The sequence below is a fragment of the Camelina sativa genome, chromosome 17 (assembly GCF_030686135.1).
Source record: "Camelina sativa cultivar CO46 ecotype springtype chromosome 17, ASM3068613v1".
NCBI classification, from domain to species: domain Eukaryota; kingdom Viridiplantae; phylum Streptophyta; class Magnoliopsida; order Brassicales; family Brassicaceae; genus Camelina; species Camelina sativa.
In genome coordinates, this window is record NC_141896.1 from 15951137 (window position 1) to 15972029 (window position 20893).

The following is a 20893-nucleotide window of genomic DNA, read 5'->3' on the forward strand; positions in this document are numbered from 1 at the left end:
AGGAAAAGTTCTTGAGAGTTTCTGGAGATTTCTTGGAGTTTTGGTGCGTTCCTGTAGAGATCTGTAGCTGGGATCGTTGTAGGAGCTTCCTAGAGGCTTGCTCTTGCTTGTTTATTGTTCAGATTCGTCTTGGCACAGGTAAGTGCATGACCATGGCTTATCTAAGCTAGAGGAACCTTTAACTTGCCTGTTTGGTGTTGTTAGATGTGTTAGATCGTAGTTAAGGACGTTAGGAAGCTTTCTTGTGGCTTGGGAATGAGTTTCTGTGGTTGTAGGAACGAGATCCGGCGAGAAGCTTCAGGGAATTCACGGTGCTCGACGTTGCGTCGATCGATGCATTGCTTGCGTCGGTCGATGCAAGTGCGAGGACGGCGTGATAAACTTTAGGGTTTTCGTGTTGCGTCGAGCATGCGTCGGTCGATGCAGACTGGGTATTGGTCGATGCAAGTTGCACTTGCATCGGTCGATGCAGCTTCTGCGTCGATCGATGCTTTCCTCAGTTGGCATCGGTCGATGCTGAGTCCTGGTTCGTTGATCGTTGTGTGTTGATTGTGGTGTGTGGTTATTGGTTACTCTATTGCTTGTGTGTATAGCCCAGTAGATGGAGGATTGCCTTACTGAGTGTTTATAAAATACTCATGCATTGCAATATGTGTTTGTGGTGCAGGTAAAGGCAAAGTGTGATCGTGGAATCAAGGCGATGAGGAAGGGATGTTCTAGAGGCTTGATTGGTTGCGGTCTAGCTATTGTTAGGTTGCTAGATTAAGTCAACGGAACATTGTAGGATGTTAGTTGTTGGCTATTTCTTTATTTGGATTATGGTATTGGTTATTGTTTTGGATTGTTGGAATTTTATTGGTTTAATGGAAGTTGCTATTTGATTATCCGCGGTTGTTGATTGTTGATAGGATGTTAGTGGGTATGGGACCACTAGTAAATTAAGGTATTAAAAAAAAAACGGGAAGGGTTGTTTCAGTTATATAAATGAAAAATTAGCCTTTTATTATTAAAAAATGTGGGCTTCAATAAGGCTTTGTATCACATCTTTGTAATATACCTTTTTGGTTTTGTTATAGAAAAAATGATGGCCTTTTAAAAAAAAAAACTAAAAATATAAACCAGAGTATTCAGAGATGCCACGTGGCAGATAGATAGAACTTCTTAGAGGGTGTAACCTTACTTACAAAGTTTAGTGTGGGATTTTAGTAGCCTCACGTTACAAAACTGTGATTTTTTCGGGCTCATTTTTGCTTTTAATACACTTTAATATGCAGTTTTGTTTCTAATTTACATTGATCTAGATTGAGGCTAAGTACATCACATTAAAAGATAAGAGCTGAGTACAATTGGTTTTTGTAACGTTTAGATTAAAGCCAAACTTAGTTGCATGCATTTATTTAACCGTATAGTCTAAATAGTCGAATCTATACAAATAAAACCGTGTAGTCAAATTTGCTCTATATACAAATAGAACCGTATAGTCTAAATAGTCGAATATGACGCTATATGGTTGTACGGTACGTCTAACATATATGTACTGTATTTTAGAACATTGCTTAGGATACCTAAAAACATAGTGTATATCTCGTCAACTCATGATTACGTTTTTTTATAGATACTGCCCCAATAGTTGGATCTTATATACCATTTAATTAGTAAAAATCGACAGACTCATGTAATACACCAATGAAGTTAAAGAAACGAAAACTCATCAGTTTATTATACTCAAAATTATTGAAATACAATAAAATAAATAATTAAAATATATTAAAACTAAACAAAAAAACCCGATCAACGTGTGACGCGGTAATTTGTTTTTTTTTTCTGGTTAAATCCATGACGATAAAATTCTTTGGTCCATTAACCATTTACAGCATATTTTCCATTTACAGCCCATTCTCCAATATGATGTTTGTTTAGTCGACGATGTAGTTTTCTCGGCAACTTCAAATTGGCGGTGAGCAACTTTCGATGTTCCGGCGGTTTTCTCATCTGCAACATGAACCTAAGACTGTCATCTTAAAACGTGTCTGTTAACGTGTCTTTTCATATATAATTGGGTTTATATTTGTGCTTCAATAATGTTTTGTATCACATTCTTGTAATATACCATTTTGGGTTTCGTTATATAAATGAAAAATTAGCCTTTTATTATTAAAAAATGTGGACTTCAATAAGGCTTTGTATCACATCTTTGTAATATACCTTTTTGGTTTTGTTATAGAAAAAATGATGGCCTTTTAGAAAAAAAAACAAATAAAAACCAAAGTATTCAGAGATGCCACGTGGCAGATAGATAGAACTTCTTAGAGGGTGTAACCTTACTTTATTATATTAGATATTCTTTTTTTTTTTAGTTTGCCAATACTATGTTTTGTGTCCAGTTTAAGATTTATGATTCTTATGATTTGTTAAATTTATAATTTTCTATCATTTATATACAAATCAAGATCTTTTTTGAAAGCATACATTTTTTTACCTAGAGATTGTATATAAGGAAGGATTGTAGTATGAACGGGTGTTCATCCAATTGACATAGCATCTGCAAAACAATAAAATTACATTTGATTGCTTAAAATAAGTCCATATTTTTTTACATGAACTCGGTAAGTCATAAAATACTATATTAGTATTTATTTTTTCAGTTTTTATATAGATTTATTTAAGAAATCTTTCTAGGAAATTCTTATTATAGTATGTAGTTGAGCTTTGCATTAACATTAACTAACTTTTGAAACCAGCAAATACAGCAAGGGGTACATAAACTATATAAGTACAATTAATCTTCCATGACTATATTATAATCAGCTGTATGTATTAAATTATATTATTTTCTTATTTTCCAAATATATGATGTTAACCGTCTTTATTAAAATGGCACTATAATTTGGGATGTATATGGAAAAGAAAACAAAAAATCACACATGGCACTAAAATTTTATAACATAAGCACCTTGAAATTTGTTTTTAAGTAATGTTATCTTTAAAAAGTCTATTAAAATTTTCCTTGAAATTTGAGTATTTGAGTGTTAATCTCAATACTTTTAAAATTTTTATAGACTTTAAGTCATGGTCATTTTGAATCTCTAATGAAATATTCAAGGTAACGATGACTCATAGTATAATTCATAGTATAAAAATTTCTAATCCAAGTCTTAAAGTACTGATTAACACTTAAACACCCAAATAGTCATAAACCAAATGACAAAATTTTGGGTTAATGACATTTAAAATAAATTTTACTATTTTCAATTGAACTAGCATAAGTTCAAAATAAAATAAAAAATAAAAAAAAAATAACTAAAATATGTTCTGTAACAGTTAGAAATATTTTAAAAAAAACATAATCGAATATAGGTGAAACATATATAAAATAGTACGAATAAATAAGTCAATTAATTTTGTAATATTTTTATTAAAACATATGATATATAGATATACTATATATGAATTATATTTATGTTTATTTCATACGTGAGTTCGTGAATTTATGTTTTCGTCTGGTCCCCTCCCGTTTTCAATCGAAAATACAAACCTTTCTCATTCGGAATGTCTCATATTGGGAATGCTTTCTGTTATGCAACGAAAGTTTGAGAACGGGTGTAGGACATAATGGAACTTGACAAAACGAAAAGAGAGTTACGGCCATATTTATATGTTTCAAACGGATTTTCGTCGCTGTTAGCGGTTATATATCCAATTTGATAGTTCACAAAATTAATAGAATCTAACCAATCATTTATTTGATTTAGTTTGTTACCAATCCAACCGTTATGTTGTTCCAAATTTTAAGATACTGGTAAAATCATTATTATTTTAAATTTTCAAACATTAATAAACCAAACCAAATATCAAATTAAAATCTCAATTAGTATAACTTTGAAATTATATACAAAATTAATTTTGGTTATAAGCATAACCCCGCATGTACGTGCGGGTCCGAACCTAGTATATTTTAGGATACTAACAAAAAAGATTTTGGTAGTTATTTTAGATTTGTTCATTTAGTTTTGGAATATAGATTTTAGAAAAAGGAAAATCATAATATAAAATTATAAATATTGTTTACGCTGATATCTCACAATATATAACCAAATTGAATTTTTATACATATATACAATTTTGAATTTAATTGCTCGATTTTATAGAAAAATATTTAAATTATTTTCATAAACAAAATAGATGATTTTGTATATTAGGTAACATCAAAATCAGAAATTATTGTTTCCAGATATATCTCAAAATATATAATCAAATGAAATATGTTTACATATAAACAATTTCGAATTTAACTGCCCGAATTCAACCTGTTTGGATACAGGATATACATATCTTTATTCCTATTTGAGTGACATTTCATGTAATAATCTCTTAATCCCTTTTAATAGTATAGATAATCCAATGCTTTTAGTTTTTGAAGCTAACATTGGGAACATATACCATGCTTTGCTTTGCTATATACTCGTATGCATATTAACTATTTAACTTAACTACGATAGTAGTGTAAACTGCTCTCTCTCTTGGTTCGTTCCTTGCTTTCTTCCTTACTTCTTCATCTCTTGCTAGTTTTTGCGCTCCATCTTCTGCTTCGTCTCTTGCTTTTTTTCTTTCCTTTGCATCAACAACCGCTTTCCGCATTACATCCATTGCAACTTTTGATTTTCCCAAAACATCAACCACCATCTCGTCGATCGCATTAAGATTTCGAAGAAAATTTAGGCCTGAATTTCTGTTTCCGTAGAATTTGTAAGCAATATGCAATGTGTTTTGTTGTATTGATGATATTCCCCATATGTGAGATGATCGGATTAGTAACGGTCAAAAATGCTTCATCTGCCAAATCCGAGTTAATGGCTTTCATGTAAGCTGTATAAAAATATTAGCTTTGGAGTTTATCTCCTTAAATAAAGTTTTCATACTAAAAAAGAAAAAAAAAACTTAATAACAAAGTTTGTATTTTTTTCTACTTTTTACTAATAAGAATTTTGGATGCGCTCAATTTGAATAGTTAAAACTTAAAAAGTAGCTGCCAAAAAATGTTTCGTGCGTTTGAATTATGCTTCTCACATAACTAATAACTAATAATCATATACTTTTTTGTTAAAGGGCTAATAATAATAATAATAATAATCATATACTTATTAAATTTTGTAAAATGATAGTGGGCTTTAAGGGTTTGTAGGTTTTAATTTAATGACTTAATCATTCTAAAATTCAGTGATAGTGTTTAGAATGATTGTATACCTAATTTTGTCCATATTACCGAATATCTAACACCTTTTAAAAGAAAAAAAAAAAGAAAAAAAATATTGAAAGGAAGCTAGATACAATCACATGTTTCCACCAAGTGTATATGTCAAAAATAATCCAAAAAAGAGGCTGTGAATTCCGCGATTGAAGCATGGGCTACGGTATCGTATCATAATTCATATAATTCATGGATTAAGATAAATGTGATAGTCATAGATAGTCAACAAATACTCCATCAAATGTCCGACAAGAAGAAGAAAAACAAAAACCAAACATCAAATGTTTCAACAAACGTCTAAACAATAAAACTTACATATACAATGCAAACTCTATTGGTCACGTGTTTATATATTAGTTGGGAAACATTTGTTTAACAACCTAAACGATCCAAGTCATCATTTGGAGTTAGTCCGGTTGCAAACTTGCAATACGTTATTGCTTGTGTCTTGGAATTTAGAGCGTTCATTTCGTATTGTTTATATAAACAGATCCCTGAATTATATATAACCAAAAATATTATTTGATTACTCATTTGAAATTATAAAAATAATTATTGCAGGAGCTATTACAGATGTACATACCACACATGCAACGTGAAGAAACAAAAACAGAGATTGGCAAAAGATCCAAACGTTGTTGTAACAACCTACGAAGGTGTTCATAACCATCCTTGTGAGAAGCTCATGGAGACTCTTAGTCCTCTCCTTAGGCAACTTCAGTTCCTCTCCAGAGTTTCTGATCTGTGATTTGAATGTTAACTACTGGTGTAATTATTTTATTATGCTTTAATCGCTCTATTGAGCCCTCATCTCCCAAGAGATAAAATGTATAGAACAAACTTGAGATCATAGATATTTATGTTTATTCCGATGATTTGTGTTTGCTTTTGTGATTTGTGTCTAACTGACTCCTTGTTGTGAATGGATTGTTTAGTATTAGGTGAACGATCATATTTAGACATTTACTGGACCATTTATAAATTTAGAAAACGTTTGGCGTCATTGTGTGAATGTCAAAACATTTTTTTTGTGTTTGACAGGGCCAATCTGACCAGAGCATTTCGCGCTAAAACTATAAAAGTGAACGGTCAAGTAAAAGCTGTTAAAAAAGTAATACACATGTTTCATTTAGACCGGTCCAACTATGTAATGTAATCAAAGAGCTACATATTTATTTAACAAATATGATATCATTTGCTAAATCACTATAACATTACCGCATGTCCGATAAATAGAAGAAGTAAGGCTACTTTTGTGACATTAACAAGTCTTCCACACACCCATTTCTTAGTTACGTTTATTGACTCCAAAGACATGTGGTCTATTCTTCTATAGCGATGTGAAGTTTGGAGCCATTCGGTTGAGGATTCTTAGTTAAGTCTGGTAGGTATATTGGGTATTTGAGTTTGATATCTCCTCTATCTTCCTCTGATTTGTTTGGTTGGTTAACAGAAACAGAGGCTACTTTTGTGGTACTATATAGTTCTTTCTATCAGATGAGTAGTAGATTCCATAGATAGAGAGTCAAATTAAAAAATCTTATCAAACGAAGAACTGTTTTCACTGACTAACAAGTAAAATATGTAGGGGAAAAAATCGACGTAAGGACCTACCAAGGTGATCACAATCATCCTCTTGAGAAGTTTCTAGCTAGCAAGTTATTTAGTGGTGAACTAGTGATATACTTGAATTAGACAGCATTGTTTAATCGCTCCATGAACCCCATGCAACCCCCAAAAGAGATAAATGTATAGAAACAAATCTGAAATCTCAAACTACAACTCATCTCAAGTCAAGGTTTTAAGAGATTTAGAAAAGTTGCAAATGAAAAAAACATGCATAAGAAAAACTTCACTGCCTTCTTCTTCATCTTCATCTTCACTCTGTTCTTACTCGGGGTAGAGAGTGCGAAGCTTCTTTTTGCTCGAGAAGATTTTACCAGGAGGAGGGCATACCAACACCTCAGTCCAGTCGAGTACCTCAGCAGCTTTTGAAGACTCTGGCTTAGAAGCCTTTGGCACCCTAGGCTTTCGCACCCTAGGCACTCGCACCCTAAGGAGGCTTACGCAAGTGTTCCCCTGGCTTTGGAAACATCTCTTCCACGCTTTCATACATCTCCTTCCTTGCAAGGTACATCAACTCCCTCTCCTCTTTCTCTAACAACAGCTTGTTCACCCTAGAAACAGCAAAAACAAACACCTAAGAAAACAGCAAAAACAAGGAAAAACAGACTGATTGAAAAGGAAACAAACACCTAAGAAAACAAACACCTAAGAGCGATTAATACTACTACCGGGAAACATGCAAAAGCAAAAACCAGATTGATGAAACAGCAAAAACAAGGAAAAACAGACTGATTGAACAAGGAAACAAACACCTAAGAGCGAGATTCAGCAAAATAAGGAAACGAAAACCAAAAACATTCAGCCAGCAACAAAACAGAGCGATTAATACTACTACCGGGAAACAAGCAAAACAGTAACAAACTAACAAGGAAATCGATTCTCAAACGAAATCTAACAGCAACAAACTAACACGCAAAACAGCAAGACCAAGGATTCAGCAAAACAAGCTGAAACTATTCAGCAAAAAAAAGGAAACAAAAATCGATTCAGGGAAAAACTTACCTGTGTGTTGTTGCTGAATCCATGGGTGAGATCGAGTGAAGGAGGCTGTGGTGTGTCTGTGGTGTGTTGTAATGAGAGAAGGAGGCTGTGGTGTGTCTGTATGTGTCTCTGTGACCTATTATATATACAGTGAGTAAAAATACCTAGACTACGGTGACAGTGACCGTGGGATTTGCTAAGTTAAACATGCTGTGACAAATGGGATGCCCTGACCAATGTGGGTTTTGCTAACTTTACCAAGTTGCAGAATGTGGGTATGGGTGGGTTTTGCTAACTTGACCGAGGAGCTGTGTGGGTTTTGCTTTGTTGACCAAGCCTGACCAATGTGGGTGGGTTTTGTGGGTTTTGCTAACTTTACCGAGTTGCAGAATGTGGGTATGGGTGGGTTTTGCTAACTTGACCGAGGAGCTGTGTGGGTTTTGCTTTGTTGACCAAGCTGTGACAAATGGGATACTCTGACCAATGAGGGATTTGCTAAGTTAACCATGCTGTGACCAATGGGATGCCCTGACCAATGAGGTTATGTGTGGGTTTTGCTAACCTGACCGAGTTGCAGCTATGGGTACACTGAACAGGTTCGGATCTGCTCTCTGCATAAACTCCAGATCTCAAAGGCCCAGCCTCCTCATCTTCCACGAGTGTCTCCTTCGCTCGTGGGGTTCCCTCTGCCATTCTTCCCGCCGGTGAATTTTTTTTTGTCGCTTTCCCCCTCTCTCTCTCTCTCTTTTTCTCTCTCTACAGGCGGAGACTTTTTTGGTCCTCCACAGGTTAATACCATACACAAGACCTAGGGTTTACATATACTGGACTTATGGGCTTATGTGGCCCATTTAGTTTTTCATTGTTTTCTTTTATGGCCCGGTATATATTTATGCACCGATTAGCAAACAACTAAAACCTTATTTTGCTATAGTTTCGTTATGAAACATAGTAATTTTTATGCATTTTATTCAATAAAAGGATTTAATTATCTTGTGCCCTTATCCCAAAAATTCTTTTCTACATTATCCACCTTAATTCTACATAATAATTCATATATCTACGAATCACAAAAGTCAAAATATATACATTAATATTTCCATGTTTGAATCATTATAATGGCTGAGTAATAAGTAAACCAAAATTTATAAGATAGAGTAGTTGTAGGACTGATTCAACGATTATAATTTAGAACATCTCTTCAACCTATATATATGGTTCCTCTGCTTCCTTTATTCTTGAGTAATTATATAAGTTTTAGGGGGTATATTCCTTTGTACTAACGTATAGTTTCGTTTATCTCAAATAAACCTGAATTCTTGATTTGAATTGTTCTGCCATGGTTAGTTATGGTTTCACCGTATGTGCGTACATGTTGTGAAGTTTAAACTAGAAAAAGTGGGAGGATAGTAAATTGAAGCATATTTAGCCAAAAGTCAAACTCAAACAAATAAAAAAATACAGCAAAGGAGCTTAGAGATTTAAGTAGTTTAAGTTAGTTATTCTCACGTTCTTTAACTATTAAGTAGTGCTTTTTCCCTTCCCAAAGTTTGCCAAGCATTAAGTTGCACAACAAAAAACAGAGAGAAGGGGGAGAAGTAGAGAGATCTTTTCTCTTCTCTTCATATTTCAAAGGTCATTCGAATTTGTGTGTTGAATCTATATATATATATTTGTAAGTGATTCTCGTTTGTTTTTGTCTTTTTGACTTTTGTTGTCTTGATCTCTGTTCAGGTTTTGTTGGTCACGTGAGAAGAAAGCTAAAGACATGGCGTCGTGGACTTCATCTGAGTTCCTCTACGAAGAAGTAAAACCACCGGGTATTCATTTCCTAGAACGTTTCAAGCGTTCAGGCAAACTCTCTTTTAAGCAATACCAAGGGATGGTCTTTGTCTTGACCTTCATCGCTTATATTGCCTTCCACGCAACCCGAAAGCCAAACAGCATCGTCAAAGGAACACTCTCTGAACAACCAACCGGACATTCCAAGGGGGCAAAGAATGGTGGATGGGCTCCTTTCGATGGTCCAGATGGAACAGCGTTGCTTGGACAAATCGATTTGGCTTTCCTCTCTGTTTATGCCGTTGGAATGTTTGTAGCCGGTCATTTGGGTGATCGTTTGGACCTCAGGACGTTTCTAACAATAGGTATGGTCGGGACAGGAGTGTGTACCGCTATGTTTGGATTCGCTTTTTGGGCAAATATCCATAGCTTCTACTACTTCCTTGCGATTCAGACATTAGCAGGGTGGTTTCAGTCTATTGGATGGCCTTGCGTGGTGGCGGTTTTAGGGAACTGGTTTGATAAGAAGAGAAGAGGTGTTATCATGGGTATATGGAGTGCTCATACATCAATTGGGAACATCATAGGGTCTTTAATTGCGACAGGGCTTTTGAAATTTGGTTGGGGATGGTCTTTTGTTGGTCCGGCTCTGCTCATTACGTTTCTTGGCATTGTGGTTTACCTATTCTTGCCTGTGAACCCTCCTGCTGTTGAAGCTGAGAGAGATGGTACTGAAGTTGATTCCACAATGAGACTCGGTGACACCATCACTGAGAGTTTCTTAAGCTCTAGGATGATTAGTACCGGATTCGATAGAAGAGCCGTCGGGTTCTTAGCCGCTTGGAAAATCCCTGGTGTTGCTCCTTTCGCATTCTGTCTCTTCTTCACCAAATTGGTCTCTTACACTTTCCTCTATTGGCTTCCTTTCTACGTAAGCCAGACTGAGATAGGAGGAGAACATTTGTCACAAGAGACATCTGGCAACTTATCGACACTCTTCGATGTTGGAGGCGTTGTTGGAGGAATCTTAGCTGGATATTTCTCTGATCAGCTCGACGGCAGAGCAATTACAGCCGGAGGATTCATCTACTTAACTATCCCAGCTCTGTTTCTCTACAGAATCTACGGTCATGTCTCAATGACAATCAATATCATCCTCATGTTCGTAGCTGGATTATTTGTTAATGGACCTTACGCTCTCATCACAACCGCGGTTGCAGCTGATCTCGGTACTCACAAATCGCTTAAAGGCAATGCAAGGGCTTTAGCTACAGTCACTGCTATTATAGATGGAACAGGGTCAGTTGGTGCAGCGATTGGACCAGTTCTTACAGGTTACATCGCTGCGGTTAGCTGGGATGCTGTGTTTTACATGTTGATGACTGCGGCTTTGATCTCTGGATTGTTGCTCACTACCCTTATTATAGGAGAAGTGAAAACTTTGTTGTATGGATCATCTGAGGAAGATGAAGTTGATGTTGCTTCTGCGTCAAGACCTCCCATTGATGTCCTCATATGAAATTTGTATTCTCTTTTTTTTTGTTTCTATTGTTTTTCAATCTGACTTGTACCCTTACATGACTTTGTTCTTTTGTCATAATTGTATTCTCATTTTAAGGTTTGAATGAAAACAATCTAGCTTCTTGGTTTGTCTGTGTGACGTAAACACAAAAAGGATAACGTTTTGTAGAAGTTATCTATTGTATAGAATAATCTTTGTGAAAACGATAAAGATCTTGGAACCCAAACATGCATAAAAGCCAATTGCAATGCATATTGACATGCATGCAATCTTCTTTTAGTTTGTTTCCATCAAGCTCTTTCATATACTTCTCTCCATCTCATCTATGTTCATATGTTCTATATGATACATGAGCATATACTCTCAAAACGTTGTTTGCTATGAGATTACTGGGTCCGGGCTCTACTTTCTTGATCTCCTCCACCTCACCCGGTGACGCAGAATCTATTCGACCATATTTTGAGTTCCGAGCTAATAGAGTAATAGTATATAAAAAAAAAATAGAGTAATAGAGTGATAGTATATATAGAGTTAACACTTGACATGGAGCTGAACAGGTTAGAGAAACCTAGCTTAGCTGTCTCATCTTTTCAAATGTAGCCTTGGGGCATTATCCAGATATTTCGTATATCTCACGTAAGAGGTTAAGAGAGTATTTCAGAGAGAGTAATCTCGAGTCTTCTCTCTATTATGGTTTCGAAGAATATCTCTGCTTCTTCCTATATGTATCAAATACTATTAATAGTCTTGTAGAATTAGCTCTTTTTGACACTATATCTATCTTGTAACAAACTTGGAGTTGGGACAACTAGAATCTTTCCATCTCAATATGGGAGTACAATCTTAAATGGGCTTTATTCCAAACTCATTCTGGATTATGTTAAAGATTAGACAAGCAAAAATTCCTATCCTCTCTCAAGGCTCCAAACTTGCAACTCTGGTTACTTCGGTTCAATTATTTTGAAATATCTCTCTAATCCAACGATCCCTACAAATATAAAAATGAAACTTTGTGAAAATACTACTAATATATATCATATGATGGATGAGCCATAAAAAGAAAATAAAAATAGTGGGACAAACAAACAAGCAAGATAATGTTGTAATGAAAAACAAAAATAAAAAATGTACAGAGAGATTTGTGATTTGTCTGAATATGATATGTGAACAAATGTTTTTAGTGTACTTCTAGGGACGGTACGGAGACCAAAACCATATCGAAAAATACAAAAAGGACCTCACTGTGTCTAGACGCAAGCGAAGGTTTAAGAAAGGGTAAAACTGGAATTTGAAGTTAAGACCTTATTAATGAGTGCTGATGATCAACCGGACAGGTGCATGTGACCCACTTCCCCTTCCCCCCACCTATTATCTTAGCCCACCGCTCTTATCTTTTGTCTCTTTCTCTTCTTTCTTTCTTTTTCTTTTCTATTTTTTAAGAAAAGTTTTCTAAAGACTTTTTTTAATTTATTTTTTAAGTAATTTTGCTGAATGATACAGTTTTTTGTGTTTAAACTGTACCCTAAATTTAAATTTGTTAACCCAAGCCTAAAAAAAAAAAAAAATATCTAATGAAAAATCAGTTTTTTGTGTTTATGGTATTTTTGGAAAATAAAACTTTTGTATGATTTTTGGAAAAATAAAACTCAAGTGTTGTATTTTTGGCATATTGTGAGAAGAAGACTGATTTTGTTTTTGGTAATAGTTTTTCAATTGTAACACTTTTTTTTTTTGGTGAACTTCTGGTTTTGTCACATGTTGTTCCAACATAACTATAATCAAATTCCTAATCAATAAGTTATCTTCATAAGTAATGATGAGAGAAAAAAACTAATATAGTTAAATAAATAACCAAATTGTCTTATTATTGTATTTATAAAATTTTATCTTTTGCCAACTTGATAATTATTCCATGTCCTCTATTTATACTATATATTTTTTTTCCTGTTATTTCAAACGTAGAAAAATGTACGTTAAAATTTTAAAAATTTCGAGTCAAATAGAATGTTAGTTTTTGGTAGGCAAATAGAATGGTAGTTTGTAATAGCTACTGAATTATAGTAGTTGTTATTAACAACTATTACTATGAGTGTTTTTCTTTTTTAATGTTTGGCACATGAGTGTTATCAACTTCAAAGAGAGGAGGAATGGTGGTGATGCGGTTCTTCGTACTTAACCTCCTCTTTGGTAAATGAAACAAACAAACAAACAAGAAGCAGCACACACAAATCACTTTAATTAATTATGATCATCAGAGGATATATAATAAAAAGAAGAGAATCACTTGCCCTTATAAATATATATATATATATATATATATTTTTTTTTAAACAAATATTCAAAGAAAGGTTTATTCTTTCTTTCTCATTTTCCAATCTGTTCCAACAAAACAACCCATGTTCATCATTTCTTCTTTGTCCAGATAACAACGCTATATCAGCTTTCCATCTTTCTTTCTCCCTCAAAAAGAATTTGCCTCTTTTGTTCAAACCAGCATCTTTGTGTTCTTCTTGGGCTTTCTCATTTCCTGCGTTTGATTCCATCTCCATTTGGTTTTTTTTTTCTTTTTTCCACTTAAAGATTCTTACTTTGTTCTGTTCTTCTTTAAACTTCTTATTGTGGACTCTCTTTCTCTTTTTGGTAGGCTGTGTTTCAGATCTAGTAGCTTATTTGATTGCTTACTGCAAAAGGGGCACAACAAAAGTTGAAATCTTTGGTTTGTTTTGTTTACCTTTGCATTGCCTTCTTGTCAAGAAATTTTCAGCATTTTTTAAATTGATTTGCCAAAAAAAGCTGCAAGTTTCTGCTTTTGAGAGACTCGTTTTGGTCCTCTTGAGACAGAGCATCATTTGGGAAATCCCTGTTTCCTGGAGGAGCTAGAGTATCATTTGGGGAATCCTTGTTTCCTGGAGGAGCTAGATAGTGGTTTTGCATACCTATAGTTGAACATCATTGTCTCTTGGTGTAAGATTCAGTAGCTGTGATCGATTTTAAGGGTGATTTTAGGGTTCTTTGAGTGGTGGCTATGTCGAAGCTAAGGAAAAAAGTTCTGGAACTTGTTATATGTGTGTTAATAGTCTTCACTTGTGTTGTTGCCTATGGAGAAGCTCAGTCCAAGAGTTTCCTTGTAAATTGTGGCTCAAATACTACAACCGAAGTAGATGGAAGAACATGGGTTGGTGATTTATCTCCCAACAAGAGTTTGACCTTGCAAGGATTTGATGCTACTACTACTACTGCTGCATCCACTTCGAAACCAAGTTCTGAGTTATATAAGACTGCTCTTGTGTTCGAGTCTGTGTTAAACTATACATTTGAAGGTATAACTCATGGGAATTACTTTGTCAGGCTCCATTTCAGCCCTTTCGCCATTGAGAACCACAATGTGAATGAGTCTTCCTTCAGCGTCTATGCAGATGGTCTGAGACTAATGCGTGACATCAACATCCCTGGAGAAATCGCGCATAAAAATCTAATCTTGCAAAGCTCTAGTCACAATGCTACTGCCACTTCCTTGGTTAAAGAGTTTCTTTTACCTATCGGACAGGGGAAACTGGTTTTAAGTTTCTTACCGCAGAAAGGGTCTTTCGGTTTTGTCAATGCTATTGAGATAGTTCCTGTTGATGATAAGCTTTTCAAGGAAACAGTTACTAAAGTGGGTGGAAGCGAAGTGGAGCTTGGCTTGGGAGGACGAGGGATAGAGACTATGTATAGGCTAAACGTTGGTGGTCCAAAGCTAGGTCCAAGCCAAGATCTTAAGCTATATAGAACATGGGAAACAGATTCAAGCTACATGGTGATTGAGAACGCTGGTGTAGATGTCAAGAACAGCTCAAATATCACTTATGCTTTTCCTAATGAATCGCCTGTGGCTCCTCTTCTTGTTTATGAAACTGCTAGGACGATGACGAACACTGAAGTCTTGGAGAAACGGTTCAACATATCTTGGAAATTTGAAGTGGATCCTAATTTTGACTACTTGGTGAGGCTTCATTTCTGCGAGCTGGTTGTTGATAAGCAGAACCAGAGGATATTTAGGATATACATAAACAACCAGACGGCTGCTGGTAACTTTGATATATTTGCTCATGCGGGAGGGAAGAACAAAGGTATTTATCAAGATTACTTTGATCCGGTCTCCTCTAAGAACGACATTCTCTGGATTCAACTCGGACCTGACACATCTGTTGGTGCTTCTGGCACTGATGCTCTTTTAAGTGGTCTTGAGATATTCAAGCTCAGCAAAAATGGGAATCTTGCTCATCTCATTAGGTTTGATTCGACTGGTCACTCGGTAGATGACTCAAAGATGAGGATTATTTGGATCAGTGTTGGTGCTGGTGTAGCAACTATCATCTTTGTCATGTTCTTGGGAATCTTGGTAGTATGTTTCTGCAAGAAAAGGCGAAACAAAGCAAATGAGTCCAAAAACAATCCTCCCGGGTGGCGTCCATTGTTCTTGCATGTTAATAACAGTACTGCAAACGCCAAAGCAACGGGAGGCTCGCTGAGACTGAACACACTTGCGGCATCTACAATGGGTAGGAAGTTTACACTAGCTGAGATTCGTGCAGCTACCAAGAACTTTGATGATGGTTTAGCTATTGGAGTTGGAGGGTTTGGTAAGGTCTACAGAGGAGAGCTTGAAGATGGAACTCTCATAGCTATAAAACGAGCCACCCCACATTCTCAGCAAGGACTTGCTGAATTTGAAACTGAAATCGTGATGCTTTCAAGACTTAGGCATAGGCATCTTGTGTCTTTGATCGGGTTCTGCGATGAGCACAATGAGATGATCTTGGTTTATGAATACATGGCAAATGGAACTCTGAGGAGTCATCTATTTGGAAGCAATCTTCCTCCGTTATCATGGAAGCAACGTCTTGAAGCTTGTATAGGCTCTGCGCGAGGATTGCATTACCTTCACACAGGTTCTGAGAGAGGAATCATCCACAGAGATGTTAAAACAACAAACATACTACTAGACGAGAACTTTGTGGCAAAGATGTCTGATTTTGGGCTGTCGAAAGCTGGACCGTCCATGGACCATACTCATGTCAGTACAGCTGTGAAAGGAAGTTTCGGGTATCTTGATCCTGAGTACTTTAGAAGGCAACAGTTAACAGAGAAGTCAGATGTTTACTCTTTTGGTGTTGTGTTGTTCGAAGCTGTTTGTGCTAGAGCTGTTATAAACCCGACTTTGCCTAAAGACCAGATCAACCTTGCCGAATGGGCTTTAAGCTGGCAAAAACAGAGATCTCTCGAGTCCATCATCGACCCGAATCTGAGGGGAATCTATAGTCCTGAGTCGTTGGAGAAGTATGGGGAGATAGCAGAGAAGTGCTTAGCAGATGAAGGGAAGAACAGGCCAATGATGGGAGAAGTTTTGTGGAGCTTGGAGTATGTTTTGCAGCTTCATGAAGCTTGGCTGCGCAAACAGAATGGAGAAAACTCGTTTTCGAGCAGCCAAGCTTTAGAAGAAACGCCAGAGAGCTTTACTCTTCCTGCTTCTTCCATTCAAGATTCCTCAGAAACTGAAAAGAGCCAAACAGGATCAACTCTTCACAACTTAGCGTAGAGGAAGCAATTGGTTTGACCAACGCCAAAATAATTCTTTTGTTCTTTTGTTTTAATTTGTTATATGATCTTTCTATTCATGAGCTCTTAGTAATGGAGCTTGTAATATCGTGACATTTGCAAATATAATTATTCTTTAAGGTATTGATTTTGTTTCTCATTTTCTCCATTTGTTTCCATTTAGTCTCTGAACTTGAGCGATGATAGACTGGTTTGTATGATCAACAGAAGATACATATCACAGAAAGTTTTGAAAAAGTGGAGAAAAACTTATTGGAAAGAGTTGTAAACGATATAGTAGTAGGCTTAATACTCTGTCTCAAGGTAAAACATATGTCTTAGCTAAGCTGAAAAGTAAAAGGAACAACCGAACAAGAGTTACAAAATAGTTTTTTTGTTTGCTAAAGCCACTCAAAAACTGTAACTTTCAGAACAGAAAATACAGTTCGGTTCCTTTCTCGGAACTGGATAAAGCTTTCAGATCCAGAGAGAACACCGCGAATAGGTAGACAGATGGGTCTCATTTCTTCCCACCACCAGAAACATTGAACTTGAAGAAAATGATATCGCCGTCCTGAACAACATATGTTTTCCCCTCCTGTCTGTACTTTCCTGCAGCCTGCATTAGTTGAAAGGATTGTAAATCAGAACAATACAGTGAACCATAGAGAATTTTCTTCAGCAAGCGATTAATTTAACAATGCCATTTTCAACGAGGATTATATCATGTCTGTTTTTAAAGGAAAGGGAATCATAGACAAGTACCTTGACAGCAGGTTCATTGCCGAGTTCCTTGAGATCCTCGAATTTCATGACCTGTGAAATTAACAATAATGGAATAAATCACATCGAATTTCAAACTAGACAAATCAGGTAAACAATTGATTGGTTTCTGAAAGTGATGAATCTATATATGGTTTGTATTAGGATTCTGCTTTGATATCTACAGGCCTAAATAGATCCAAACAATTACTAGTAAATCAATACAAAGATGAATATGAGAATATGCAAGCCTTGTTTATGTCGGGGAAAACATAATAAAGAATATATAAACTATTTAACAGAACGAATCATCAAAAAACCGAGGGAAAGGGATATCAAATAGTGAATTGACCAAGATTCAAGAGAAACGAGAAGGCAAACCTCAGCACAAATAAATCCTCTCTCAAAATCAGTATGAATGGCCCCTGCAGCTTGTGGAGCCTTTGACTGCCGTCGGATTTGCCAGCACTTCACCTGAAAATCAAAATATCATTGATAGATGTATTTATAAACAATCAAATTCCAGCAAATATATCTTACTTGACACTTTACACTGACCATACACTATCAGATAGCTCATAACAGTATGGGGTGAAGCCAAGTAAGTTACTAGTAAAGTGGAATTGTTAATACCTCATCAGGCCCTGCTGTAAAGAAATATATGAGGTTAATGGCTGAAAATCCAGTTTTGATGATCCTGGGAAGAGCACTGTAACCGCAGCAATGACTATTAGATTCAAATTAACAGGTTCATGAAGAAAATCTTTTTCAGGAGCAACTATTCCTTTGCAGGAAGGCTATGACATTCTTTTATTACTAACCTTTGCAGTTTGTTCTCCTCGCAATACTTTGCTGCTTCATCTGGGGGCATATCAGCAAGAGTCCTTTCAAAAACACCACTGAAAGGAATCATAGTATCACCACCGTGTTCTTGAACCCTACATGACGATGAAGCATATTTAGTTAGAGAAAGTATATTAAGGTAAGTAAACGTGTCAGCACACCGCCATAAAGAAACTTTTGCAGCAACAGAGGGGAAAGAATGTTTTAACAAAGTTTGTGAAGGGATATATATAAGTACCAGGCATGAATCTTCGGCAAGAACTTGTTTTTCTTCCTCTGGTAGTCTCTCTCATTCATATTAATCTGTAATTCAAATTCGAGAGCAATCAGTTATCACAACAAACAACTTGCCTCTATGAGACATTTAGTTGAAACAAACATGAAAACATAAGGATCAGCAAAGGTTAATGAATACATTTTGGTTAATTTGCAAGCAAACAGTACAAAAAATAGACAGTATGCCTTTACATTTTGCAAACTGACCCAAAAAAATTTGTTGGAACAAAATTGCCGACTTAGATATCAAAAAGAAGCAAAAAATAGAAACGACAGTTACAGAAAGAGATCAAGATTCAAGACTACTCACCAAGTAAACAACGGGCTTAGCAGAAAGCAATTGAAAAGTGTTCAAAATCTCGATATCAGCTGTTTTCCAGTCCCCAAAACGGACATCTTTTCCATCTTCCAGCCAAGCTTTTACCTATACCAGAGAGATACAGTCATTTTTCGGCCAATAAATAATCAATCACCAGTAACATTCACAGAACAAGACTGCATGGTTGTCAAGTCATAAGCATACCTTTTGCAAGAGCTCAAGTTCTATTTTTAGCTGCTTATCATTGCTCCTCTTCATGCTCTTCTCGACATCATCAATCTTCTTTCCAACGAATTCAATATCCTAAAGTCCCACCAAAGAATTCAGTATGAAACCAAAACAAAAATGGATGTAATGAATAACAAGATCCAACTGATACAAACTATAGACAACTGCATTAATACACGCAAAATGGATTTCACGAGTTCGGAGATATCCCAGTCAATATCTGTTAAGAGATTTGATTTACCTTTAGCCGCAACTCTTCAGTAATGGTCTCCAAATCTCTAACGGGATCAACGATATCATCGACATGGATAATATCAGCATCTTCAAAAGCACCTGCATAGAGAAGAAAAAAATACAAAAGTTTTTAACCAGTCTCTCTCCTTCAGGAGCTCAATACAGCAGAAGCAGCATGTGCAGTCTAATTTCAACCATGCATCAAACTAAAAACAAAGTTGGCACTAGGAGAAAGAAAGAAAAAGAAGGATAGACTCATACGTAAAACGTGAAAGATTCCATCAACAGCACGAATATGGGACAAGAAGTTGTTTCCAAGTCCCTGTCCTTCATGAGCTCCTCTAACAAGCCCAGCAATGTCATGAATTTCCAAGAAAGCTGGAACCTGGAGGTATTCACAATAGACAGAAGTCAGCTTGAACAACATGCCCCATTCATGGGAGTAAATTCAGGTAGTAAAATCTCTTGCCTAACAGCAAGTCATGAACTAAAGCTACAAAACTTACCTCACTCTTTGGCTTTAACGTTTGGCAAAGCCAATCGAACCTCTCATCAGGGATATTCACACGTGCCTCATTAGGCTCAATGGTACAAAAGGGGAAATTCTCAGCTGGAATTGAAAGCTTTGTAAGCGTGTTGAAAAGAGTAGATTTCCCAACATTTGGCAATCCAACCTGTACGATGCCACAAACACAAAAAGAAAAAGCCCATGGTGAGTTACAAGCCATGATTCTCAACATCATCATCATCATCATATCAACCATGAATTCTACAATCAAACTTAATCACTGTATCAAAGAAGCAGTTTCTACAAGAGCACAGTGACAGACACAACGAAACTAACAATATACTCATGCATCACTCCTCTGTATGAGTTAATAGATCTCCACCAAGCAAAACTCAGAAGAAATCAAAAACACACTTTTTATGGATAAAAAAGTATTGCGATTAGCAAATCATCTATTCACCATTCGAAATGAATCAACTTGGATTCTAAAGAAGAAAAAAAAAAGCAAAGATGAAGAGAGAGAGAGATGAAGAATTTACAATTCCGATCTTGAGGTGAGAAGAGAAACGGCCAAGAATAGGCCTCTCTACGGGACCTGCTTCTTTAGCTTTGGCTTTCGGAGGCATCTTTTTCCCAAAAAGTGTCGAGCTTGAAAGTGAAGCGGAGCTGAGAGATAGATTCTCTTAGGGTTTTTGCTGAATTAAACAAAGTAGAAGAAAGCTACAAGAGACGCCGATGCTGAGAAGAGAGGTAGTGAGGTTAAAGTGGAGACTGGGTCAGCTGGTTCACTGACCGGTCTAAATCGGAGAGACATTTCCCGGTTTACCTCGAACCATTGCGGGACACTTCCCGGTTTAACTCGAACCAATTGCGTGACATTTACAAAAATTAAGAGCTAGCTTCTATAATTAACCGATTGTGGACAAAAGTAAACCAAATTGAACCCAAAACCAAATTAAGTTAAATGGCCATTTCAGCTTATAATTA

General features: G+C 36.0%; 2 protein-coding genes, 1 long non-coding RNA gene and 1 pseudogene across 4 annotated transcripts; 2 read left to right on the forward strand and 2 right to left on the reverse strand.

The window, feature by feature from the left end:
- Positions 1-6910: 6910 nt before the first annotated feature.
- On the reverse strand, positions 6911-8653 carry LOC104757438 (uncharacterized). The gene is made up of 2 exons (XR_762429.3): positions 7877-8653; positions 6911-7425 (listed from the first exon to the last, which is right to left on the reverse strand). It is a non-coding gene; the product is annotated as an uncharacterized LOC104757438 (long non-coding RNA).
- Positions 8654-9385: 732 nt separating this feature from the next.
- LOC104757439 (putative glycerol-3-phosphate transporter 3 pseudogene) lies at positions 9386-11286 on the forward strand (annotated as a pseudogene). The gene is made up of 2 exons (XR_015587613.1): positions 9386-9490; positions 9590-11286. The product of XR_015587613.1 is annotated as a putative glycerol-3-phosphate transporter 3 pseudogene (transcript).
- Positions 11287-13493: 2207 nt separating this feature from the next.
- On the forward strand, positions 13494-16896 carry LOC104757441 (putative receptor-like protein kinase At1g30570). Its single transcript, XM_010480177.3, has one exon. The coding sequence runs from the start codon at positions 14185-14187 to the stop codon at positions 16735-16737; it is 2553 nt and encodes an 850-aa protein (XP_010478479.1). The 5' UTR covers positions 13494-14184; the 3' UTR covers positions 16738-16896.
- Positions 16897-16984: 88 nt separating this feature from the next.
- Positions 16985-20730, reverse strand: LOC104757442 (obg-like ATPase 1). Its single transcript, XM_010480178.3, has 12 exons — positions 20446-20730; positions 19905-20072; positions 19660-19783; positions 19406-19497; positions 19141-19239; positions 18928-19041; positions 18580-18644; positions 18320-18436; positions 18132-18207; positions 17880-17972; positions 17502-17552; positions 16985-17355 (listed from the first exon to the last, which is right to left on the reverse strand). The coding sequence occupies exons 1-12, from the start codon at positions 20530-20532 to the stop codon at positions 17257-17259; spliced, it is 1185 nt and encodes a 394-aa protein (XP_010478480.1). The 5' UTR covers positions 20533-20730; the 3' UTR covers positions 16985-17256.
- Positions 20731-20893: the final 163 nt, after the last annotated feature.